The sequence below is a fragment of the Zosterops lateralis genome, assembly GCF_965231275.1.
Source record: "Zosterops lateralis genome assembly, chromosome: 3".
Lineage (NCBI taxonomy): Eukaryota > Metazoa > Chordata > Aves > Passeriformes > Zosteropidae > Zosterops > Zosterops lateralis.
Genome location: NC_139764.1, coordinates 102,213,133 through 102,240,100, shown reverse-complemented (window position 1 = coordinate 102,240,100; position 26,968 = coordinate 102,213,133). Strand labels below are relative to the sequence as shown.

Sequence of the window (26,968 nt, the reverse complement as noted above, 5' to 3'; positions counted from 1 at the left end):
ACCTGATAATGATCTGATAACCAGGAGACTGCTTCCTTCCTAAAAAAAAACCCCAGAAAAACAACAATAAAAAAGTTTTAAGGACAAGGCCTCTGACCCTGGAAATGCTTATCTACATTTTAGCTTTGAAGTGTGGACTGTGACCCAGCAAGCACAGCTCATGTAATTGAATTCAGTTGCTTTCAGCATCACTTCCAAACAAAGTAGTCAAGTTCTAGTAGTCAAATTAAGTTGTAATAGTCAAATAAAACTCAGAATGAGCGCACATGAAGGGCTGGCGGGAAGCAGGGTGGCTGTGACTCAGTGGTGGTACCTGTGAGGCTGACAGGTGTGTTCCCAGACTCCAGCAGGTGCTCTGCCCGTGCCCATGTGCATGCTGGGGTTCTCTGGCTGATAGATCCTGCTGCCTGTGCTTGGGTGGGACATGGGAGTACTTACAAGTTCTTGATCCCATCACCTGTGCATGGAGAGGAGGTGGGTTTCTCTATAATTTTTCCATACTGTAACTGTTTATGGATGTGACTCCTCATATTGTCTAGTATCAGTTATTGAAGCAGAAACAATGATTCCTTTCTTTCCATTGATAAAATAACAATAAGGCTTTTATTCTTGATACATAGGGAATTTTGTGTGTCATTTACCTTTCCCTAACATTGAGCTAATGAAATTTACACAGTTCTTTCTCTCAAAAAAGCGCCAAATTTGCTAAACTGGGTTATTAATAACTTTCCCTGCTTTTACCTTGTAGAACTGCTAATGAAAAGAACCGAGGTGGGTGTGGGTGGTAGGCACTGGGGCAGTGTGGAACACATGGAAATTCTTGGAGCAGAAAGTACTATAATTTTAATTGCTGCTCAGTGTCGTACTACCACTACAGCTGTTTTCCAAAGAAGAAGTTTGCCTGCTATTGACAGGACATTCACACAAAGGAAGGAGATGATAGATAAGCAAATGCAAATATATTACATGCCTTCTATCCTTTGGTTTTTAATACATGCTGTGGTGACAAGTTCAGCGTGAAACACTCAGTGACATGTAATTATATGTGCATTAAGTGGAAGTTGATTCATAGTGTCCCTCTCTGAGAGTACCTATCCATAATGCACCGAGGTGGGGATGTGAGAGGAGCAGCATAGCTCTGAGCTGCTTAATTCATGTGGCACTGCAGTCCCGCTCGGCTGCTGACTTCCTTTCTCCTTTTTCTTTTGCCCATAAAAGGAGAAAAGTGCTGCCATATGACTCGCTTTAGAGAGAATCACAAGATGAGGTTGGGGCCGGAGGGAGGGGGGCGCGGGGGGGGGGGAAGTTATTCAGGTAGCTTTTTTTTTTGTGCATGATACAAAAACATTCTGCTTTCTGTGTTTAATGTGATATTGCCAGCAAAGTATGTGATAATATTTCCTTCAACTGACATGGTAATCAAACATTTCATTCTTATTATAACTTCTTTTTTTTTTTTTTTTTTTTTTTTTTTTTTTTTTTTTTTTTTTCTTTCTTTCTTTCTGCATGGATGAGAGATTCTGAAGGGAAGGGATATAAATGAGTTTGGAAGGAGATAACTTCTGCTCTTAGGGATTAGGCTGCCCTCCAAACCTGCAGACACTTTCCTGCTGGTTGTTAAGGAATAACTCTATGTGGTATTCTCCCATCCTGTGCCAGTGACTGTAGGTAGGCACGCCTGAATTCCATTGCCTAATTTCGCACTGTTAAAAAGCTTCATCTCCAGTTTTTTCCAGAAAGCAGACTAATTGGGTGATTCTCTGAAGATTTGCTCAGAGATCAAATCTGCACAACTCTGTGCCTTTTCACAAAGTCCTTGAGCTCTCTTACTCTGCAGTCTCACAGTGACTCTCTTTTACCATAAAGCAAGAGTTGCCTGACTTGCTTTGACATATTCTGACAAAAAGCACAGCCCTCCCACTCACGAGGGTCACAGTTTCTCCACAGAGAGGAGGCAATTAGCAGCTCTAAATGAGTTCCACCCAGTTTCTGGCATGGGTTACTAGATGGTGTTTGATGGGCTCCTAATTCTGCATCCGAATGCACAGCAAGCACCAGGGTGGTCAACTCCAACCATGCTGCCAGATAAAGTCCTGTGTGTGTGTGTTCAAAGCCATCTCTGAGTTGATGATTCACAGTATTGATCAGCTCGGGTTTAGTCAGCCCTTGCGTGTTCCCTTTATTTACTGATGCTGTGAAGTGATTTGACATGGGGGCATACAAATCAGCTGTCTCTCTTCTTGCGCAGTCCAACACAAGATGTTTAAGAAATCACAGCAAAATGGATGTGTCTGTGCAAACCAGATTTTTTTCTTTAACAACAATGAAAAATGGAGATCTTTGCCCCAAACATTTACTTTCATATGCAATGAAGCATTTTATCAAGAAATCCAAAGGGGGCTGGAGAAAATGAAGATCTTAGTAATGAACAGCCATTTGCTACATTTCCTAACATCACCTTTTTCTAGTGTCACTGCAGGTATCCTGGGAACAGAGCAAAAGGATCATACTAATTATGAATCTAAAGTATTTTTTTTTCCCTCTAGCTGTTGGGCTTTGGTCTTTTTTTTACATCAGAACTAGGATGTAGGCCAAGATCTGTGAAAAACAGATGTCTGTCTCATGCCTGTAGTGTTATCATCACTGGGATTTAATAAATTTGTTACTTCACTTATGTGGGTGGGTTTTTATTGTGTTGTAGACTTTTGGTTGTTTTTCTTGAAAGATCTGACAGTTTAATGGTTTATTGGATGGTCTTTAGTTGAGTGTTGATGTCATTGTTGAGATATATTTGTCATCTTTTCATCTCTTTGGAAGACTAAAATTGTACCTGTAGTTCAAAGCACTACAATTAAAGTATTCATGGGTAAATCAGAGTGTGGGAGTTCATCTGGGTCTACTAGGTTGAAGCAGATGGTTATTAGGTAGATTATTAGGTGGACTCACTGGACCAGATTGGCAGCTGGTATTGCAGCAGTTATAAATGGGTGCTCAAGGTTTTACAGAGTAATAAGCAGTTTTGTCAATACTGATGTGGGTTGACTCTGGCAGGTGCCCACCAAAGCTGCTCTGTCACTGTCCTCCTCAGCTGGCAGGGAACAGAAAACAATGAAAAGCTTGTGGGTTGAGATAAAGGCAGAGAGAGATCCCTCACCAGTGACTGTCATGGGCAAAACAGACTCCACTTGGGGAAATTAGTTTAACTTACAGTGTAGGATAATGAGAAATAAACCGAAATCTTAAAACAGCTTCTACCCACCCCACTCTTCTTCCTGTGCTCAACTTCACTGTCAAATTCTCTATTTCTTTCCCTCAGATAACACAGAGGGACAGAGAATGGAGGTTGCAGCCAGTTCAGCCCACCTCTGCCGCTCTCTCCTTACATTCTTCCTCTTCTCCAGCATGGGGTCCCTCCCACAGGAGACAGTTCTTCATAAAATTTTCTAATCTGATTCCTTCCTGTGGCCTGCAGTTCTTCATTAAGTGCTCCAGTGTGATCCCTCCCATGGGCTGCAGTCCCTCAGGAGCAGCCTGCTCCACCCTGGGTCCCCCATGGGGTCACAAGTGCTGCCAGCAAACCTGTTCCTCTATGGGCTCCTCTCTCCATAGGCCACAGGTCCTGCCAGGAGCCTGTTCCAGGGGAGGCTTCCCACAGGGTCACAGCCTCCTTCAGGCACCCACAGCTCCACTGTGGGCTCCTCCATGGGCTGCAGGTGGATCTCTGCTTCCCCATGGTCCTTCATGGGCTCTGGGGGCACAGCTGCCTCACCATGGGCTGCATCAGGGCTGCAGGGGAATCTCTGCTCCAGCACCTGGAGCACCTCCTGCCCCTTCTCCTGCACTGACCCTGGGTCTGCAGGGCTGTTATGTTCATGCACTCACTTTCTCCTCAGCTGCTCTTCTGCAGCAGTTCTTTTCCCCATTTTTAACTCAGTTTTCCCAGAGTACTGCCACCATCACTGTTGGGGTCAGCCTTGGCCAGTGGCAAGTTGTATCATCCCATCCTGTTCCCCTTCATTGCCCTCCCCACTACCAAAACCTTGCCACAGAAACCCAGTACACAGTACCATTGCACTTAAAGACTCTAAAGTAAGGACTTGGCGCTAAAGATGATGGTCTGTAGGTCAACAGTTGTGAAAGGGTTGTATGCTTTTGTCAGGATGATTTCTCAGTCCCCTATCACACTGCATAATCACATCTATACAAAGTTATATGTGCAGTAATTCTTGCCAAGTACAATATTTACATCCATATTTGCACTCACGGTAGTTGTGTTTTCCTTTGGAAAGTTTTATGTGCCTCTCTTGTCTTTACAAGAACTTGGTGCTTACGTTCTTTTTTTGTGCAAAATGAGAGTAAATGTTTTAAATTCAGGTTTGCATGAATTTCTTAAAAGTAATTAATTTGGGATTTCTGACTTAGACAAAAAACAAATTTGTGAAGGCATATATAACTTTGTGAATTACTGGAAAATCCCCACAGATTTGTTCCTAAAATGCTGATCTTGTAAGATGGGTTTCCTCCTTGCCCATCACTCTGATGTGGGTGAAGTTTGGAGAAGCAGAATCTCAGCTGTGTGTTGGAATGCAGTTGATATGCAGTTCATATGCCCGTTTTATACCAGCTGACAATCAGGGCTGATGTTCTACTGGCAGCAGTCCGGACTTGGCAAAATTAAGAAATCAGATGCTCAAGTTCAGTCCATCCGAACACATTAAGAAGTTCCAAAACTTAGAGAGTGCAGATTGTCATGTGTGCTGCAAATGATACTCGTGGAAACACGAATGCTCAGATGTTACATGATTGTGTGGTTTTGTTCCTCTGATTTGAAAGCAGCAACAACCTAGGCGAGGCTGGCATGTTAATTCTGAAACGCATTTGGAATTAACTTCTAAAAATGATGTTCTCCAGAAGCAACTGGGTACTATATTTCTGATGTATGTTCATAGTAGGAACTAAATAAGGAGTGGGTATGGCATGCAACTCTACTGTTACATTTTTAGTCCTGCTCATGACACAGTTTTGTTCTGTGCCAACTAACACTCTCCCAGATAATGCCCAAGCATAGTTCTGGGGTTAGGAGAGACAATGGACTGTTTCCAAAAGGCTGTTTGGATCTGGCTGGGCTGTATGGAAGAATAGGATTTTAGTTGTCCAGCTACAAGCCGTTACATGTTTGCTGGTTCCAAGCCCAGAATGTGGCTATTCGCCCTGGTCTGTTTTATTTTCTGACATACATGTGGCCACAGATCCTACTTTCCAGGAAGCTGGGATTCAGCAGCTTCTTTGGGAAGGCAATGGCAGCGTTGTCATTGTGTGCTTAGGAAGGTAGAAGAAAAATTCTTTCAAGCCTGGAAGTGAGAAGCTGTCTGGAAAGCAGGAAAAATGAACCAGAGCAACTTAAAATCATAGAATAATTGAGTTTCATATTTCTTTTATAAGACAAGCCCCAAAGAATACTAAAGTATAATCAGCCATTTTGAAGTACTTGTTAAAAATATGTATATATTTGAAGAATTATGGCCTGGCATTTTAAATGAAAATGAATAAACTGAGCGTTAAGCAGATGGCATGTACAATGTTCTCAACTGGAGGATGGATATCCTGGCAGTAGGGTAAAATTTATCCCTGACCTAAGCTTTGCTTTCTGTTAGCTAAAGGAGCAGTGCTAGTGCAAACCTGAGTTGGCATAATCCTTAGCTTTGCCGTGGGGAATTCTTGTCTTCAGCAGATGTCTCAGCCCTCTTCTAATTGTTTGCCTCCTGTCTAGGAAGTGCAAGTCTAACCTTATATTTAGCAAAAATTGTAGGGTGTGAAGTTTTGTGTGTGGGTGTTTTTTTTTCTTTAAGCAGTGTTAAAGCTATTAGCATCCTAATGACTTAACAGTGTCTGGTCCAACAGACAACTCCCGGGTTGACTCTAGTCCGTGGAGCACAGCCATCTGTCTCAGCACTCGCTCCTACAGGACATGAGGAATAGCTGTTGGGGTGGCATAGGCTTCTTGGTAACCTTGTCATGTGTTCCTCCCCCTGGAAGTGCTCCAGTGATCAGAATCTGAGCTCCCAGTCCCCACATGGACAGTGCTGTCCCTGGGCTGGGAATTCCTGCTGCAGTTTGTTCTTTGAGGGTTGCATGGGGAGAGAATCAAAGCTCAGGTCAGAATGCTCCAAGGATGAACTGCCCTGAATTACCTGTAATTACCAGTATTGCCTTTGACATCTCTTGCATTTTTCTGCATAAGATTTAAATAGTGCCAGCTTGGAAGTAGAGGTTTTAATGAGTCTGTGCTTTTTCATTGATAAGTGTGCTCAGCTGCTGCTCCTTTTTTGTTTTTTATTTTAAATCAGAATAAAATTTGTTGCTTCATTTTGGAACTTGTACTTTCTACTTCTTGAGTAAAAGGCTTCTAAAACATGAAGTAGTGTTGTGGTTGCATAGTTAGGATAGAGAGTTTGGCCTCTGACTCACACTTCATCTCATTTAACTCTTCTCTTTTGCCTCTGAACCTTATGTAGTCCATTCTGTAATGCAGCTTCACTTAACTCCTAATTTCCAAATAGAATTAATTTAGCATCTCTGCTATTTATGCTTTGTTGAATACTGATTGTACAGCCTTAATTATTTCTTACACAGCAGGAAACTTTCAAAATAGCAGCTGTGTTTTTCCTTAAGTCAAATTGGTTGTGAACTACGACTGCTCAAATCCCTGGGTGGATAATAAGCTTTACTCCCAGCAGGTCCCCCAGACTACTATGCTAAGGGAACCAAACTGACTCCTGTGTTTCATTGTATAAATGCATTTTAACTAGAGATAGATTGACATGCTGGAGCTTCCCAAAATAGTAGAAGAGAATTTTCTCTTCTGCATAAATATGTGATGGTTTGCCTCCTTGTTAATATCCTTCCCTTAGAGCAGCATTAAAGTTTTTACTAGAGTTTCCAGAGTGCCTTATTTATTTCAGTCTATTTTTCATCAGGCTGGTGTTTAAGAAATGAACATTTTCCTTTATTTCTGATTTGCAAATTCTCCCAAGAACAAGAGCAGTTGCTCATAAATAGCTTTCTTTACCCTGTGGTTAGGTCACAATGTTGTAAGAGGTATCTTGATACTTACTTTGTGTTGTTCTTCTTCATTTCCCTCAGCTTTCCTATGGAAAACTCTGATACCAATCTTGGGATGTTCATCTCCACTTTTAAAGGATTATTTTAAAGATACCAAATTGGAAGCTCTAAACTTTTCATAGTAGTTTATCTTCCTTTCCGCCCATGCCACTTGATGGCATCTCTCTCACTCCAAATGTGGTACCTCAGTGAACTTGCCTTGCAGCCCATTCCATGTTCACAGACCATAAATACTTTCTGGCATCTGTTTGTAGTCTTTTTTTAATGCCCATTTCATAGCTGCTAATCACATAAATCCTGCAAATTACACTGGCATTGTTTTTGCATCCCATTTGATTTTGTGTTTCATTTTGTTTTAAACTGAATGAAATTTAGGTATCTGAGATAATTTTTTTAAAAAATTAAAAAGCAGACTTCCAGAATGTTGTGTGCATTTGATTAAAAATCTAGTTCAATCCTAGTTATTGCTTAAGTTGTGCTGAGGGGTAGCTGTTCTGTATAAGTTGCAAAGATTTTGTAATTTTATAATTCAGCTGATCAGGAGCTTCTGCTCAGTTGGTGCTCCTGCCACAGTCATTCACTACCCTGGTGTCTGTTAGTATGAGATTAATTGACCTTTGGCTCTGGGAGTAATACACAGTAGATGACAGAGTACTCTTTGCTTTTGAAAAAAGGAAAGTTATTCTCTATTATAGAAGGCATTTAAGTAACTTTTCTGATTTTTACCCATTAATTAAAACAGTTTCATTAATAACGATCTTTTAAAACAAATTTTAAAATCCACAGATTGCAGCCTCTGCCTAAGTATTGGGAAGGCTCTGGATCATCCTCAACAAGGTAAGAAGTCAACTCTGGTACTTTCAGACGTCCACAGAACAGCTGTGGAGCAGATTTGAACATCATCAATGATAAATGAACTCTCAGCCCCCATTGAATACCATCCTTTATTCAGTTTTACTCTTGCACCTCTCTGACGCTTTCAGAATTTTATCTGGGCATAATATTCTCGCCTTGAGGGTTTTATTTGTTTGCTTTTCTTATTATAGAACAACAATTGAGAATTCTTCTTCCCATGTACTTTATTCATTTACTCCACTGTTTGTTTTGAGTCGTTTCACTGTTATTGTTCTGGTCTGTCTAAACCCCTGGGACAGAATTGGCTTAGGCAGAGAGCAGGATTTGTTCACATCTCTTTTGAAGTCCTGGTTCTGTGATTTTTATGGGTCTTCTACTGCCATAGTTTTTTTTCCAAATCTTGACTGAGTTCCCATCAAACTGTCCAAAATATAAGTTGCAAATACCATGCATTGCTGCAGAACTGGAGAGAATTTGCAGCCAGCAGCAAAATAAAGCAGTGCTTAAAAAAAAAAAAAAAAAAAAAAAAAAAAAAGTTTTTCCTCTAGAGAAAGGGAGTTCCCTGACTTGACCAGCTACTAATTGGTACAAAGATTTGTTTGCACAGAGGAGCTATGCCTAATTAGATCCCTGTGTGGGTGTTCTACTTGGGAAATTAGTGTTACATTTTGATATAATTTAATCTTCTTTTATGATGAATTGTTACAATTTGCATCAAGGAACCTATTTTTAGGGGAAAAAAAACCCCATCTGCACCACAGGAGTTTCAAGAAATAATTCCTCTTTAGGGCAACAATCAAGGTTACCGTTTTGAAGTTAAATTAATAAAAGCCCATAATTAGATTAAACCTAGTTTTTAGTCACATATTTAGAAATATAGCTGCAGAAACACAACAGTGTGTTTTTCAAAGCCAGAACTTAATTAAGCTGATTTATGAACTGGGTGGTTTGACCTCTGAGGTTGTGAAGATAGTGAAACTGAATATTTGGGAGAAGTATTTGTGGAGTTACATTAGCATTATTGAGGTTATGGTTGAAATTGAAGTTCACTTCCAAGCTTTTCTGTAGTGGCTTTATTTTTCTTGTTACCTTCACCTTTATTCTGGGAGCAAGCTTGCATCTCTCTTAAGTTATTTTATTTAGAGACTTGAAAAAGTAACATTAAAATAGCTGTCTGTATAGAACCTTATGAAGGACCTGGTCCTCTTGTTTTTCTAGTGGCCTCCCCTGCCCCAACGCTTGGAAGATGAAATGATCACTATTGGGCATTTAAATTACATTCTTTATTTCAATAATTTCAAAAGATTGGCAAATTAATTTCTGAACTTAGAACTGCTTTAACTGGATTTTTCCAATATAAATATTGTTTTAAATAAATAAAGCCTTTATACTAAATTGCTAAATGTTTTAGAAATGTATTTCCATGATTTCATTATTATATCTTTTAATTCTTAATATAATGCATGCCATTACCAGTGCATATTATTTTCTTTTGACCGTACCACTCTTGGCAACAGCTCATTATGAAATCCAGCTTAAATTGAATCTATGCAGTAGAATTTTATAGGATAAAATTTAGTTTGAATACCTGATCATTTCAACCCAGCTGCATTTTTTAAAGTATTACTACAAAAATGTTTGCATGTTACACATTTCACTTTGAATAGAATAACTTCCATTTCTCATGGCAATTTCTTTTTTAAACTAGAAAGTTTTGTTACAAAATTGAGATAGGGAAGAGCAAAGCCGACTCCAAGTGTAATCTTGAATGTTTTTCATGACAGACGGACGTTGAATGTTTAGCATCACATCTTTGGAATTTTGAATGTGAATTGGAATCACTTTATTTCTAGGTAAGACATAACTGTGTGTTTGTGTTAAGTACCCTCTTCCTTTTATATATGGATTGTGAGAAAGCTAGAGAGTGCAATATACTGGACTTTGCTTTGTGTAGTGTTTATGTATTTGTTGAATGGATCCAATGTTATTTGAGATTTTAAGTGCTAATAGTTCATTTGTCCTAAATGTCTATGTTCCCTGAGAGAAACCACACCAGCCGCTCCATATGTACCTATGTTAATTTTGTGATCAGGTGTATAGTTGCTCTGTTAGCTCATTGCCATCTAGAGGGGTAGGTGAGTGCTCTCTGCCTCTTCTCTTGCATTAACACCTTCACTCAGCAGGATGGGGAGGTTTAGGGAATTTGCTGCCGCAAATCTGTGGGATTGCAAAGGCTTTCCAGAGGATTACTCTTCTGTCAGTTTAGACCTCTGCATCAGCTCACTGCAGATTCACACAAGTACTGGTATCAAGGGAGTCAGTGCCAGTACCTGCAGCAACAAATTGTTTTGTTGGCTTCTTATTTCTCTCTGCTCCAAGAAAAGGTTTGATACATGAGAATCACTATGAAGGGGTTGTGAGCAGCTGCAGACTTCAATAGCTGAGGGGGAAGCAGAGGGTCATAGAGATGAACTAGAAGGTTTTGATCTATAGATGTAATTAAAAGAAAATTTGTCACTGAATACAAACTACTTCCTAGTGAAATACTAGAGGTTATGCCAGTCTGGCTTCTTGTGTTTACTACAAAGATTATAGGGATCAGAAAGGCCATCTCTGTCACACTTCACCTGCAGCCGAGTTGTGGTCAGCACTGCGCTGGGGCTGCAGGAGGCACAGACATCAGTTCTGGTTGTGACCCAAACATGCTGTTTGCCAGCCCTTCCCTGGGAAGCTTGAGGCAGACAGGACATTTGAGCTGGAGTGCAGGTTAACATGTAAAATCTGAAAGGCAACAGTATCTTAACTGTACTGTGGGCAGTAAGGCTGTGTGACATGGTGGCTTTGATCCAGTGGTTATTCAGAGAGATAGAACCCACTGAGTATGGAAAGGATTCTTTATGTTTGCCCTGCTTTAGTAACAGTGAATGCTGTCATTAATTCAGACTGCTGTGAGAGGCATCCAACAAGTGGTGCTGTGGGCAAAAGACCACAAAAACTTCCATTCGTTGCAGGTGAAAACAAGCCCAGCCCGGCAGCAGCCTGACTTGGGTTTCTGTCAAAGCCAGTTCACAGTACCCAGGTGAAGTCGGGGCAGTCGGCCAAAATAAAGGTTTTGCTGATCATGAGGAGGTTTGTTCAAAAGAAATAAAGTCACCTGCAGAGGTGGAAGGGGTAGGGATTAGTCACTTTAAGGTGGGAATGTGGGACCAGCATAGCTGAAAGCCAGCAATATTCCTGTTTCATTTCATTGGATGGGTGAACAAACTCAGGTCGGGGGGAGGAGGTGGATGGGAGGGGTGGCAGGAGAGACTTAAGATGAAAGGCTGCAATCAGAGCTTTGACAATTTCTGCAGGGTAGAATATTATTCTCTGTGTTTTAAACTACTGGTGTGAACTTGAAAGGACTGTATACACAACCAGCAAAGCTATTTTGCCTTTTTTTTTTTTTTTTTTTTTTTTTTTAGGTTTTACTTTATCCCTTAAAAGAGCGTCCAGCCTTCTATTTTGTTACTGTCATATAGAAGTTGAAATAGGAATTATGTACATGACATACCTATTAAATTTTATAATGTCATTTCAATTAAAATTAGTGGTCCAGGACTATCCTTCTGAGCCAGAGGAGAGAATCTCAAAAGCGGGTGTTCAGCATGGGCTTATCCTTATCCACTCCCATGGCTGGGACTGAGATGAGTTGAAGAGAGGTCTTAAAGACAGGACAAGTAGAATGAAAAGGAAAAATGGTAGGAGTGGAGATGAATACTCTTGACGTGACAGAAGAAATAGGAAATGGGGAGAAAAAAAAAAGAGTGAAATGAGGAAATAAAGATTTGTTAAATTAAGGACTATTTCATATTTATTCCATAAAAAGTTAATACTACTACAGCCTGGTTCACTGTTTTTATTTGGTTCATGGGTAGAAAATAATAAACTGATAGGAATTACACTGGGCAAGAAAATTAGTCAGTATTTTTTTTTACCTGATATATTTTTGAAGTCCTAACTGATGGCTGTTGGAGACCTTTTACATTTAAGACCTTTTTTTCAAAATGAAACCCTTACATATGATTTTACTGATCTTAAAAACTGATTTTTTCAAATTGACCAAATACAAGCTGCATAAGCATATGAAGATTATTTTTTTTGTGTGTGTGTAAAAGGAAAGATTCTGAAAATCAAATCTTAATATAAAAGTGACAAGCCAGTAATAAATTCTAAATGCAAATGCAGCAGAAGCAATTTTTTGTGCTCTTAGGTGTGAGCTGTTTGAGCTGTGCTGGGAACTTTACATAATAAGGTTTTCATTTCTGTCAGTGCAAAGTGGAAAATTGAATCTTGTAGACTGTTTTTAAAATGCCCAGTGTCCCTTACAACTTTCGAAAAATGTGACATGAATTACTGCTATAGTTCTCCAGAGTTTGAATTTGAATGTCCTTATCAGGTTAAATAATAGTGTAACTGTTTTCAGAGATGTTTTATGTATATGGTGATCTCTTACTGTTGTTTTTTTAAATGACCTTCGGAGCGGGAGAATTTGGGGTGGGAAGAGAGAGTAAACTAGTTTTCATTTTCAATTTCCTGTTTTCTAAGAATACATTTGAACCTTTCTTAATTAATATCATAATAGACAGTTGGAAGATGAAGTATGATGATTATATTCAGGTCTTCACATGGTATGTATGTTCTTAAAATAGTAACAGCTTGACAAGAGTTTTCCACCAAAAGTAGTGTGAACTGTTTAAGTTGAAGTTAGCAATGCAGGGAGAGCAAGATCAAACATTTAACCTAATCCAGACAATTAAGTTGGATGTCTGAAGTAGGCTTCACTAACTACTTAAGGATTGATGTTGAGTGCCAGAATTAATATCTAAAGCTGAATCTCTGGAGTGAATTTGTACTTCACATACAAATGTGTCCTCAGTTTACCTTAGGCCATGATGACTTACTAACAGCTCAGGTATCTTGATAAAATGAGGAGCACTGTGGTCATAGAATTTCAGAATGCATTTCAGACATTTTTTTAGAAATTAAAAGTTTATAAACAAGATGATAACATTTCACACCTGTTGCTGTGCAGTTTTTGAGATTGTTTTTATCTCACAGAATATCTTGTATGGGCATGTTCTGTACAGTTACGAGGAGTACCAAATAATGAAGTTTTTAATGTAGACCTCTAAGTAATTAATTGCCAGGTATTTTACAGATATAATCCATCAATGTGTTTCTGGGAGAACTGTGAAAAAAAGTATTCTGGTAATTGTAGGGGTTGCCTTGTATTGTTGGCCAGATGTGTTTTCCCAAGAACTGGGCACATTCTTAATCTGGAATTCAGCTTTATGCCAGATTTTGGTCTGTAGTGCTAGACTGTGACTCAGAGCCTAAAATTAAAAAGGTTTTTCTCAGTTTTACATCCTCAAAAAAGGATGGTTTTTCAGCAGGTGTTAATGATGAGATGTTGGCTAATTTACAGACACCTCATTGAAACTTCATTCAGATTTTGAAATTAAGGGTATAATTTTTCAAAAGTAACAAAAGACATAAACTCAGTGACTTCTTCTGAAACAAAGGCTCTAATTTTTCACTTACAGGAAAAAATAAGGCCTTGGATTATCTCTTTTTTAATAAAAAAGTCTTTCAGATATATTTTTCTTTCATGAAAAAAATTGCAAGCCCTTTTTTTGCAATGTTCACCTTCATTAACACAACTTGCTGACTTCCTTCCTCAGCTGCAGTTCTTCCTACACTCAGAGGTCAGAAAAGAGCAAGATCAACAAGCCACACATCTGGCTGTCTCTCTTTCCAACTGGAACAAAAAACAATTTTTTAATGGCTTTTTGAGTTAATTGTAAACAATTTGGTTTTGGAGTTGCTGGCTTGCAGCAAATGTTTGTCGTAGGCGGATGTAGGGAAAAAGGACTATGTCCTAATGCAATTCCTCTGTGGCCAGCGAGGAGAAAAAAATCACTTTAAAAAAAAAAAAAAAAAAAAAAAAAGAAAAGGAATGTCTTACTCCTTGTAGCATTAAAGTATGCTGAGAATTTTGAGTGCATATATAGGATATTTCACAAGCTTAAAATATATGCTTTGATGATGCAGAGAGACAGAAGTACTTGCTCATTTAATTTTTCTGTAATCTTGTATACACTAATACTAATTTTTCCACCCCCTTTATTTTCATGAGCTGTTTATGTATGAACAAACTGACAGTGATAAAAGACTAGGGACAAACAATAGGAATAGGGGAAAACTACTTTAAAGTGAGAGTTCTGTTCTAATACTTTTCTCTGGTATTTATATTGTTCCTAAAGGCATTTTTCCAGTAAACAATTGCCAGAACCCTATATTTACAGTCATTAACCCTTAATTAATATTTTGAAAACAAATCCTTTAATAAGTGACGTGTAGTAGTTTTCTTACTTTCCCAGTTGTCATAATCTTTTATACTGTCTAGAATCAGGTAGCATCAGTATATCTAAATTATTAGAATTATCTTCTTTTTTTTTTTAGTGTTTTATGTCAAGCAGACATTTGCTGTGGCTTTTATAATTTTACATTTCACAGCAGACTTGTTGATTTACAGCACTTCTGAAACTCCAATTACTTTTAAAATACCTTGCTGTAGTTTTGTGTCTTAATTTAGATTCACATTGCTCCCATATTTTTGTTGCTTTGTTTATTAGGTTTTGTCATGGTGGTTTTATTTCTCATCTGACCATCCTGCTAAATATTTGCAAATGTCTTAATCTGGAAAGTAATTTGATAATTCTGTTTGGAATTGTGCCAAAGCGTATGACAAAACTGAATAAAATGAATCATTCAAAGGAAATGTTTTCTGTCGATTTGTTTGTAGGAGGTAAAGTGTTCTGTGTTATGATTATTTTTTGTCCGAATTAGGTGTTTGGGTTGCTAATGCCACTTAGTGGATATCTGCCTTAACTGCAGCCTGTCCCAAAGCCAAATCAGGTGCCACACAGCTCTTTATTTGTATGTTGGAGTTTTCCTTCTGCCTGGAATATGTTGACTGTAGCATGTGTTCAAAAACTTAACTATCAGGTGCATTTTAAGAAGTTTATTATAGCTAGTTCAGTTTTTTGATTAAATTTATTAAAATGTAGGAATTCTTATTACAGAATTTTGAACTTTGAGGAAAATAAGGATCTTATTTGCATATTTAATTTGATTTGAAACAGAAAACAACAGTCTTTATCACTTTGCACTGATTCTTTAGGTTAATGAAATACTAATTGATAGTAAGGTGGTAATTTTGGTGGTTTAGGCAATGCTTTAAGCTCTTTTGGTTGGTGACTGGGCAAACACTGACCTGGAACAAGCTGATAGTTCAAGATCTGAATTGAAGGAAGTAGTGAGTGCCTTTTGTTTGATGTATCCCAAATGGGAGTGGAATTGGCCCTGCTGTATTTGGGCTTTTTCAGACTTCAAATAGCGGGTGAGAGCAGGGTGCTGGTAATGCCAGAGGTGGGGGTTTGATCCTCACATGGGCCATTCATTCAGAGTTGGAATCGATGATCCTCATGGGTCCCTTCCAACTCCAAATATTCTGTGATTCTCTAATTCTCCTTTGGAAGATCAGAAAGGTGAGATAGATACCAAATGTCTGTTCTACCACCATCATTGAAAGTTATCATTTCCTGAATATGTATTTTTAATAAAGATTCTTTTCCACTAAGTAGTTGGGATGGTAGTAATAATAACTTGGTGTATTTGATACAAAATGTAAATGTATAAAAAAATCTATCTTTTATCTGATATCAATCCATATATACAATATACCATAATCTACAAGGTATGTTATTTAATAAATCTATATAAATACTATCATCTATATAGTATTTTTTCCTAATATTAGTGTTTAAAAAATCTAGTCTATACAAAAAGAATATCATCCTTTTTGCAATTTAAAGGCTTTTTTAATGGAATTTTTTTTGCATTTTTGAAATGTGAATTGATTAAGTCTTTTAATTTCTTTTTAATCTGTAAACTCTGTTCTTTGAACCTTTTTTGACTTCAGTAAATTTCAGTGAAGTTTTAAAATATTTTTACATTCCCTATTTAAATAGTTGTTTATAATTTGAAATTTTCTTGGAAACTAATGAATAGTGCCTTTTCAAGGATGTTTTTATTTCAGATATGACCTGTCACCTCTAAGTGTGATGGCAAGTTAGTTACAAGTGACAATAAAACAAGGTTATGCAAAAGTAAAATTTTAAATTTTGCTTTAAACCTAAATATAGTGTATTTTGTATAGTTCCTAGTTCTAGAAGGCATGAATTGCCTTTGAAATGGGATTCAGCAAAAGTAGTTAAGAAGGTCTTGGATGTGACTGCTGCCTTCCATTTTTGGTAGCAGGTAATGAATTTTAATATTAGAGATCTCATCCTGTGTACCTCTGCTAATCAGACTACAAAACCATTTCTTCATTCTGAACTCTGGGCTGCTTCTTGAATTTTAAAGTAAAATGTTAATCCATACTTCTTGAAAAAGTGTAAATAAACCCAGTGTTTCTGTCCAGATTTGAGGGTGCCAGAGCTGCTGTGGCACATGGCAGGTGCCAGGTGGGGATGCCCTGCTGAGAGCCCTCCCCAGCCTCAGGATCTCACTGTGCCAAGCTGAGCAGCCCCCAAGTGCTCTTCAACCTTTGAGTGAAGTGACACTTCTGGTAATTTCAGATGTACTCACAGTTACTTTTAAGCTAAATTCTAAGTTTCAGCATGAAGAAAGGGAAAGCAATATTATTTGGTTTTTAATATTGGTATTAGTTCTGAAATGTGTTTATTATAATATTGTCTGGGTTGGTTTGGGTTTTGTTTGAGCTGTAAGGGTAGAGGAAAAGTTAATCCACTGGAGCTGAAGCTCATGCAGAAATGCTGGCTGATGGTGCAGAGGGAGGTTGTTACTGTTGGGCTGATTTCAGCTGCTGGGAGGGCTCCATGGCCTTTATTTAGGTGGGAAGCTGGGCTGTGGAGACAGTCAGGGAACTGGTGCACCCCATCTGTGAGGAAAGGCTGAGGGAGCTGCGGCTGTTTAGCCTGGAGAGGAGAAAAGTGGGAGTACACCCACCCCATCAATGTGTGTAAAAGGGAGGGTGTCAAGATGATGGACCCAGCTCTGCTCGGTGGTGCCCAGCAGCAGGAGAGATGCAATGGGAAGAAACGGATGTACAAGGGCATTCTACTTGAATGCGATGAAGAACGTCTCTGTGCGGGAGCTGTGGATTGCCCGGAGGAGCTGTGGATCGCCCAGGGGAGGCTGTGGATTGCCCGCAGGGGCTGTGGATCGCCCAGGGAGGCTGTGGTTTGCCCAGGGAGGCTGTGGATTGCCCACAGGGGCTGTGGATTGCCAGGGGAGTTCTGGATCGCCCAGAGGGGCTGTGGATCGCCCAGGGGAGGATGTGGATTGCCCGGAGGGGCTGTGTATTGCCCAGAGGGGCTGTGTGTTGCCCGGAGGGGCTGTGGATTGCCCAGGGGAGGATGTGGATCGCCCAGGGAGGCTGTGCATTGCCCAGGGGGGTGTGGATCGCTCTCCCTCGCTGGAGCTGTTCCAAAGCCCGGGGCGGTGCGGTGGCGGCCGTGCGGCAGCAGGGGGCGCTCCCACGCCGTCCCGTCCGCACTCCGCTTTCCATGGAAAATGGATAATCGATAAGGGATAATGAGCCTCTGCAGGCCTGTGCGCCTCCCAGGGTGGGGAACCAACTGGCATAAACGGGTCTGGGACTGGCCACCATCCGCACTGGTCACTCAGCAATACATACATACAGGGAAGTGGGAGTAGGGTATAGCGTCACTACCATGCATCAATTTTATTGTCTTAATAAAAAGTTACTGTGCAAATTTCATTACTATACTAGGAATGGCTTCCAGGAGTGATTGGAGTTAATTACTGCAGAGCCTGCCAGGGTCAGTACATGCTTTCAATTTTCATTTGCACTTACAAGAAATCTAATTTTTAATTAAAAGGATGGTTTTAATTCTGCACCATCCATAGTAGTTGTTCCCTGTTTGTCATTTTAGGCAAATGACAGAATTGTTAATATACAAAAAAAGTTGCAGTGGTTTTAGCAGCTCATGGTGAGGCACAAGGCTTGTTTGCCAATCAGTGTAAGGAAAACACATTATTTGAAAATAGATTTACTAGGGAATGTGCTTCTTAAAGTATTAGGCACAATGCAAAATTAAGAATCTCTTTGTGTTTGCATCATTAAGAGGGCTAATGTACTTGTCTATTAACACAATTTTCAAAGTAGGCTCTTTTGCAGAAAAATGCCACACACCCATCCTGCCCTGCATGTCTTAATGATTTGAGTCTTTAATTTGAAAGTGTGTGCACTTTCAAAACAAAATAATATCAGAAGGATTAAAAAAATTACACAATTAATCAAGAAAAAAAGGAGGAGCTTTATTGAAATTTGTACTTTTCAGTAACTCCCGCATACTTACAGGTTAGACTAGTGTTTTGGAGAACACCTTTTATTCTTCAATATTCAGTCTCCTCATCCCTTAACTTGACTGGGAGAGCAGTCATTGAAAAATTCCAAAGTTCAGCAACTTTCCAACATGACTTATGTTTAATTTATAGTCCAGTATAATGATTAAATATTTTTTCCTTGGTCTTTCTGCTTACCAGTCTATCTACATTTGTGGGATTGATTTGGTTTTATCATTGAGTGGAATAATTTACATTTGTATTAATGGAATGTCTTCTGGATGGTATCTTCAGTTTATTAAAGTATTTTGAATTATGAATCTATTTTCCAGAATATTTTAATTCCCTTCTAGCTTAGTACTTATTTTAAAAGGGTATTTTTTCTTTTTCTCTGCCTGTTGCTAATTAAAAGTATTGAGCAAAACTAGATCTATACAAGAGATACGGTTTAAAAGTACCATAGTCTTTTTTTCTTTTTGCCTGTAAACTGCTGACAGCTACTTTTTCAGATTTTCAGTGTTCTAGCAAATTTATGGTAGCAAATAACATTTTTTCTCTCCTCATCTCTAGTGCTTTGGTGTATTGATTTCTGAGCCTCTGTTTTGTCTCTCTTGTCCATCAGAATAACTTGTTGTGTATTTTCTTTTCTGCTAAGTTTCTTGCACTCCCTTATCCCTTGAATCGACTTTCCAAGAGACCTGTCCTTCCAGGTACCTGAGATATTACTGAAACTGCTTTTGTGAAATCAGTTTAATTTGCTGTTTTCTCCTTGTTTAGTAACCTCCTCTCCTGTTTCTATCCTTATATTCAGTTAATTCTTCCTATAACTACCATAGAACTCAGTAATAGCCTCTAGAAAGGACGTTCATTATTCCAGAAACCTGTAGAGATACATGGTTAATTAATCCTCCTGAAGCTTCTTGGCCCATTTTGTTACTCATATGCCTCCAAGCTTCAGCAGAACCTTCTTAAACAAATGCTTGGGTTACGTGGTCTCACAGTCTCTCACTCATCTCTTTTGGGATGTTACCTATTCTTTTTTTTTTCCTCACCCAGACACACATAGAAGTTTTTCTTTTACCTTTTTCTGAAATTTTAAATGCATTTTTAAAGTATACATTGTCCTCCAGTTTATTTACAGTGGGTTTTGATTTTTTTTTCTAGTGGGAATCTTGCTATTTCCCTCAGCAACCTTGTAAGGGCCTTGTAATGGGTCAGCAAGTTTTCTTATTTTTGTAATGAGATATTAAATAAGACCACTATGACAAAATTTTAAACTAAAAGCAGCAAATCCCTGAAAAGATCCACATTTCATCTTTAATTCCTCAAATCTTGAGCTCTTGGTAAATATTTCCAGCCATAGCTGTCTTAATTCCACTAATGTCAATATCTTTGATTGAATTAATTGCCTGTTTAGTATTTTAAGATGTCCTTGAATTTATCTCCCCTTCCCTGGGAAACCATACTTGTAAAGACTGCTTCTGATCCATATCTTATAGATTATTACCCTCCAAACCATAAATACAAAATGGCAAAATGCATTATATCCTACATACTGACACATTCAGAGCAGATCACTAGGAAATATGCACTAAGAAATCCAGTCCCTGTAGAATTTATGTTTGACTTACTGAAATTAGATGTGGTGTTTTAGCATTTATGTATTAAAGTGAGAAGTAAAATAGAAAGAGAAGAAAGCTAGCATGCAAAGACTTACTCCTGTTATCAACTGACACAAGAAATAATTGGAAAATACAATCACTGAGGAAAGTTTTTACCATAGTTGCCCAGAGAACTAGAACATTATGGTTTTCATCTTATTTTTCAGACACTTGCGTTGGATTTTCTTTGCATATAATAAAAATACTTTGTGTGGCATAGTCAGAAGACTGAATGATCATCAGTCATGTACAGGCAGAAAGGACCAGGAACATTTTTTTTTCTGTTTCTGATTTTTCATCCAAAACTCCTGTTTCTGATTCTAATTCATATCTGATCTAGTGTAGATTTTTCACTCATTATATTCACAAATATTGAAACCAGATACCTTCTCAAATGTTCAAATCATTACGTTTCCAAAACTGGATGTGTTTTAAGATGGTTTATTTCTTTTCTCACTGCGAATTTGATGAGAGATGATGAGGACAAGAAAACTTGTAAGAGGAGGATGATGGTATGGCTCTCTTACAAGATCTTGGAGGAACTAAGTCAAACTCCACTTGGAACAAAATACAGTGGTTTTATTTTGAAGGAAAAAACACTCAAACTAGCCAAACCTGTCCTGTATATTTTAAAGGTGTCTAGTTTTTGCCAGTGAACTGCTGGCAAAAATTGATAGAGGCTCCATTTGTTGTGTTCAGAGGAATTGTGTTTCTGGATTGTGTAAAGCATCTGTGCAGGCAAGGCCATATTCAGGCTAGGTTACTCTATGCTCAGGCAGAGGGATCAAAATGCAACAGTGCTTTCTTAACTTCAAATATAATTTTACTCTAATTACTTAATTTGATTTCATTCTACATTTCTCTTGGTGTTTGTTTGTCTGGTTTGTGTTTTGTTTTGATTTTTATTATGACCAGATATCAAAATCCGTGTGGTTTTCTTTCCTTCATGATGGCTGCTCTGACACTATATACTTTGAAAATATGCAGGAGTTCTGTTCAAAGTAAATTCAGGTGTGAGGGTTGGCATGTAGAAAAATCCCCCCTGCTGGATAAGTTTTAGGTTCATCTAAGGTAATTTTTTTTCTTTTTTTGCCTTTTAATTTTAAAGAAACCACAGGCCAAGCTCTGAAATCCTTGGGGCTACAGATGCTAATGTTGGCTAGCTCTTTAAACATTTTGTGATTACTGGAAAACATATTTGTCATTACAACCCATTTATTAATTCCCTTTGACTTGCGTCACTTTTTTTTGTAGGTTTTAATTGTGTCCTGCAATCTGCATATCAGTTAACAGCAAAAGCTCTTGGCTGGAAGTGTTCCTTAACTAGGAATTTTAATAAAATGGTTGTTCAAAGAGGGAACGATTCTTTTATCTTTAGTTACTTTTACCTTGAGCAACTTTTTTCTCTTATTGCACTTTTCACTTCTTTATAGCTGTTTTCTGGCTTTGAGTTTTGTTGGGCTTTCTTTTTGTCTGTTTATACTTCACCTGCCAAAGGAATGTGTGGCACTGATTTTTCTTTGCTTGTGTATAGGTTGCCGCTTGGTGCACTTTATGTATGTAATTTCTATTATGAAAACCTTATAAATACAGTGTTTAAAGGCCAGCATTGGAGATAATTTCTTTTTTCTGGAAAATGAATATAACTTGCCTTCTGAAAAAAATTGGATTACGTTTTTGTTTTATCTGTGCCTTTGTAAAGAGTACTGTACATACTTTATTATCTAATATCTTTGGGGGTTTGTGCAATTATCACCTCAACACAAAAGTATGACTATTTTTACTTTTTCCTTAGTATTACAATACATTCTTTAATGTATTTCTAAAATAAAGTCCATAGAGAAATAATACCATTTTTGAAAACTAACTGGATTTGCACAACTGAGATTATTAAAGTCAGTTGTTATATTTTTTTCTTCATCAATGCAACTGCAGTTTATATGATTTAAACACTTAGCAGTAAAACAGCTGAAGACAGTAATAATACTATATCCATGCAAATACTCTCAACTATAAGAAAATTTAAGAGATTATTTAAAAGAAACCTACTGTGGAATTGATGGGAAGAAGTAATAGAAACATAGAATCATTTAGGTTGGAAAAGATCTCCAAGTTCATTGAGTTCAGCTGTTGACCTGATCCTGCCAAATCCACCCTGTCCCTAAACACAACATCTACAAGTCTTTTAAAAACCTCCAGAAATGGTGACCTACCTGCTTCCCTGGGCAGCACATGCCAGTACTTGACAGCCCTCTCAGAGAAGAAATTTTTCCTAATATTCCATCTAAACCTCCCTGGCACAACTTGAGGCCATTTCCTCTTGTCTTTTATTTCTCATTACCACTTCCCTGTGGTCCTGCTGGCCACTCTATTGCTGACCCAGGCCAGGTGCCACTGGCCTTCTTGACCCCCTGGGCACTCCTTCCTCACATTCAGCTGCAGTTGACCGACACCTCCAGATCCTTTTGCTCTTGGCCACTTCCCAGCCACTCTTCCCCAGCCTGTAGCACTGCAAGGGTTGTTGTGACCCAGGGGCAGGGCCGGGCACTTGGCCTTGTTGAACCTCATACAATTGGCTTCAGCATTAGTCCAGCCTGTCCTGATCCCTCTGCAGAGCCCTCCTGCCCTCCAGCAGATCAACACTCCGGCCGAATTTGGTGTCATGTGTGAACTGAATGAGAGTTCAGTCACAGAATCATTTAGGTTGGAAAAGAGCTCCAAGATTATAAAGTCCAACCTTTGATTGAACACCATCATGCCAACCAGAGAGTGGCACTAAGTGCCATGTCCAGTTGTTTCTTGAACGCTTCTGGGGTGGTGACTCCCCCATCTCCCTGTCCAGTCTGTTCCTGTGTTTAACCACTCTTACCATGAAGAAATCCTTCCTGGTGTCCAACCTGAGCCTCCACCAGTGCAGCTTGAGGCTTCTCATCCTATCCCCGGCTGCCTGGAAAAGAGACCAACCCCTACCTGGCTACAGCCTCCTTTCAGGTGGTTGTAGAGAGTGATAAGGTCTCTCCTGAGCCTCCTTTTCTCCAGGCCAAACACCTCCAGCTCCCTCAGCTGCTCCTCATCAGACTTGTGCTCCAGACCCCTCCCCAGCTCCATTGCCCTTCCCTGGACATGCTCTAGCACCTCAATACCTTTCTTGTAGTGAGGGGCTCAGAACTGGACACAGCACTTGAAGTGTGGCCTCATGACTACAGATCTTGTCCAGATCACTGGTAGATATATTAACTGGGACTGGCCCCAGTACTTAGCCCTGGGGAACACCACTGGTGTGTCCAGCCACTGTTTGGATCTAACTCCATTCACCACTACAGTTTTGTACCCTGTGCACCTGTGCAAGCCCTGAGCAGCCAATTCCCCAAGATCATTTTTTGCATCTTGCACTTATGCTGTTTTATTGCAAGCACTTGAACAAACTGTATGAGTGAATATCACAGTGATTGGAATCATGCTTTTGATCTGAGAGATCTTGAGTTTGTTCAGATGCTGGTGTATTTTTTGAAACCACAATTAATTATTCATGCAGTAAGGTTAGTTCCAGTGCTTCAGTGATGCTGGTGTGCTTAGTACATTTCCCTCAGACTGTGGACTGTTTGCCTCATGTCTCAACAGCCTTAGGTGTGCCACTAGAAGTTATCATTCTGAATCATCCATTGCCACTCTTGAGCTTGGGAGCCTCTGTTTCTCCTGAAACTCCCAGTGGAGCTGCTCATGTAAACATGCAGAGCCCTGCTTTCGTTAGGATGATCTAAATGAGGTTAAGCAGTAGGTATTTGCTGATCCAGCTCATTTTGACAAAAGCCTTTCCGACCATGTTTATGTGAGTAGACAGATTTAGGAAATATTATCTGTCAAAGGAGCAGTGATGAGTTGCAAAGGCTTGAGCTGGTGAATGCATCCTTTTTCACTAACACAAAGTTTTAAAGCTTTGTCTCTGTTGCATCTTCAGTGTACTGCAGTGCTGCTGATGGTGTTGAATTAGTACTGATTAAATTAGTCCTATGAGAGAAGTCAGTCAGTACTTCTCAAGCAACTTGTATAGTACTGTAGCTGTTACATGGAAGTGGTGCAAAACTCCCCACTTGAAAATTGTGTAGTTGCTTAAAACAGTGTGTAAACCAATATTTTAAAGAAGCATTGAGTAACATGATATTCAGTGTTCAGTTAGTAATACCCAGTTTGGGAACACTTCCTAAATTTTCAAAAGTGGATTTAAGTATATAATAAATATATTTTAGTATACTTTCAGTGTATGTATGTAAAATCCATGGCAGATTTGAAGGGTGGAATTCTGATTTGTTTTGGGGGATAGTACTTTATATATCACAATTCAGAAATAAACTGATTACTTTAGTGGGGTGGAAGGAATTACCATACAAGGTAATATCTCTAGAATGTTGAAATTAAATCAGTGACATTTTAGGAACACAGTTATTTGTTGGAAAAGCAGCCTGTGATACTTTGTTCAAAGCTCAAGTTTTAAAAAATGCTACTGGATAATGGTAAATAAAATCCAAAATGCTAAATGTACCTTCCTGTTCATTGCTTTGTGGTTTATTTATGTCTGTACTACTAATTAAATGTTGAGCATCAAAAATTAGGCGATGAGGTTTAAAATGTCAACAGTAGCTTAAAGCCTGTTTTTTTATATGCTTATGTAATATCTTAGGGTTAGGTTTAATGGTTTGGAAAACAATAGGGAAAAATAAAATGCAAACATTGTTGTCAACGTGTCATAATTTTTAAAACATAGTTAAAAGTTGGAATTTTAAGGGATTTAGACACTAAAGAGAATCTGCTAACACATAGTGGTGCAGTGTCAGCAATATTTTTATATATGCATTGAGTCTTAGTTCAACATTTAAACTGATTTTACAGTAAGTAAAATAAAATGCTTTCCAGTTGAGTGAAACAGAATTTTATGCTCCTACTTAAACCTTTATGATTTGCTTCTGTACATCAGCTGTTACGTTTCTCTTGCAACTACAGTATGTGTATATATATGGATCTGCTCAGAATGTGTGCTGTTAGTTACTTTGAAATCTCATTAAAATTATCCTGGAGGTGACTTTCAGTTCCTGAGGTTTGGAATATGTTATTTAGAGTTTTTTGGGGAAAGACAGTTTAAAAGAGCCAAGTACTGGGAAGCAGAAGGCTATGCAGAATAAAATAAATCAGTTGGAGGCAAAGACTTGTGTTTATTAGCACTTCCTTTAAGGTGAAAGTTGGCCTTTTAATTTGAAATTAAAACTTAGTGTTAAATTATGAGTTACTTTTGAAAGTTTCTTGGAAGCAGATGTTGCTTTTAGTTTTGATTTTTAGGAAACCATAAAGAAATTATATAAAAAATAACTAAAACATGTTTAGTAGCTGCCTGAACCATATTTTCTGTATGCTGATGTTAAATATTACTATTTTGGGGGTTGATGTGCTTTGACAATGGATGGTGTCAAACCAGAGCCTTCAGGATCACTGGAAAATGCCACCTGTATGAACACGTGTATATGTACGTTTATGGTAGGGTTCTGTTCCTTACTTGTGACCTGAATAGCTGGATCAGTTTCTACACAGGGATTGAAGGAGAGGGAATACAGTGAAAAACAAGCTTGGAAATGTAAGAAAAGTTCCAGAAAAATGCTCTGAAATCTCCCAAGCCGAGATGTGCTGTACTTGTTTAAGAAGGATCAGAGGCAGAGCTTGGGCACATGACCTCAAGCTACTCAGTGCAAATGAGGGAGCGTATCCTCAGGTTTTTGGCACAAAGGGTTTCTCTCCGTTCAAAGCATGCTATCAGCTAAAGCAGTTCTGGATGCAGTGCAAGCTTTGGCAGCAGAAGAAATGCTTGGGCACTCTCTGAAGATTGAAGGCGATGAGGTAAGATACGGCTTAAAAAGAGTTGAAAGTGAAGCATCCAAGCTGAGTCAGTCATTTTGATTGTGATAATATTACATAATATAATTGTTTTTTTCAAGGTTATGAAAAACAAAATAAGTGTGTGTACTTTATCATGTTTCTCCTAGCTGATGCTGATAAAATCTATTATACCAGTGTGATGAAAATATTAAATTATTGAAGATATAAATTTTAACACTGTATAAAATCTATTTTGCTCTGTTTGCATGTTTTTCTCCTTTCTAGGCTAATCAGAAAGTCAGACTAAGTTTATAAGGTGCTGATCTTGCTCTGAAAGTAAAAGTGTAAATAATTTTTCCTGCATGTAATGAATGTAACTATGAATAATGGAAAATGTTTCTTTGTGTTTCAATTTTGTATATGCAAGATGTTGCTAATTACGAAGGGCTTGACAGTCTGCTCACTGGATTTGTTCTGGAGAGAAAATTTTGAAGCATTTAATGCAAAACAAAGCCATTTATTTAACAAAAGCTTTGTTTACATGAAACTGCATGTTCTGAACAGATTATAGATTAAATTTATATCATTTTATGGTATGAGTGTGGCTGCTTTGAAATATCCAAGCCTCACATTACTTTCCTAGGTTTTCCTGATGTAGAAATACATCCTTTATATGCACATAGAAATTAGGGTTGATGATACTTTTCCTACTGTAATGCTTGTGGGAAAACTTGAAAAAAGCTTTGTCTCCTCATGTGGAACATCAGCCATGTACATGCTTAGAATAATTTTTTGTGGTCTGATTTCTTAAGTGAGAAAAGAACTAAACTGAATCACAGATGAACATCAGATGTGAGAGCCCCAAGAGCCGTGGTTTAGAGTAATGAGAATATTTCTCTTTGAGGCAAAAATCAGTTTTCAATCTGTGTTTTAAATCTAAAATTACATTTTTCTACATCCCTCCAGGCAGATCTCTTTATCCTGATATGTGCTTTTCATGGTTTAATTTTTCTGTCTTCTGAGAAAAAGTT

General features: G+C 38.5%; 1 protein-coding gene across 4 annotated transcripts in view; it reads left to right on the top strand.

The window, feature by feature from the left end:
- The window catches only part of CYRIA (CYFIP related Rac1 interactor A), a 53,806-nt gene that overhangs the window by 7,554 nt on the left and 19,284 nt on the right, over positions 1 to 26,968 (top strand). For 2 of the 4 annotated variants that reach the window (XM_083856468.1, XM_083856466.1), the window contains exons 2-3: positions 7,909 to 7,959; positions 9,762 to 9,830. Coding sequence is in view for 2 of the 4 variants with exons in the window: in XM_083856467.1 (XP_083712593.1) it covers positions 25,954 to 25,958 (5 nt within the window). In the remaining 2 variants the exon portion in view is untranslated. Of the gene's footprint in view, positions 1 to 7,908; positions 7,960 to 9,761; positions 9,831 to 25,853; positions 25,959 to 26,968 lie in introns of those variants that run through there. The other 2 variants (XM_083856467.1, XM_083856465.1) reach the window with 2 other exon arrangements.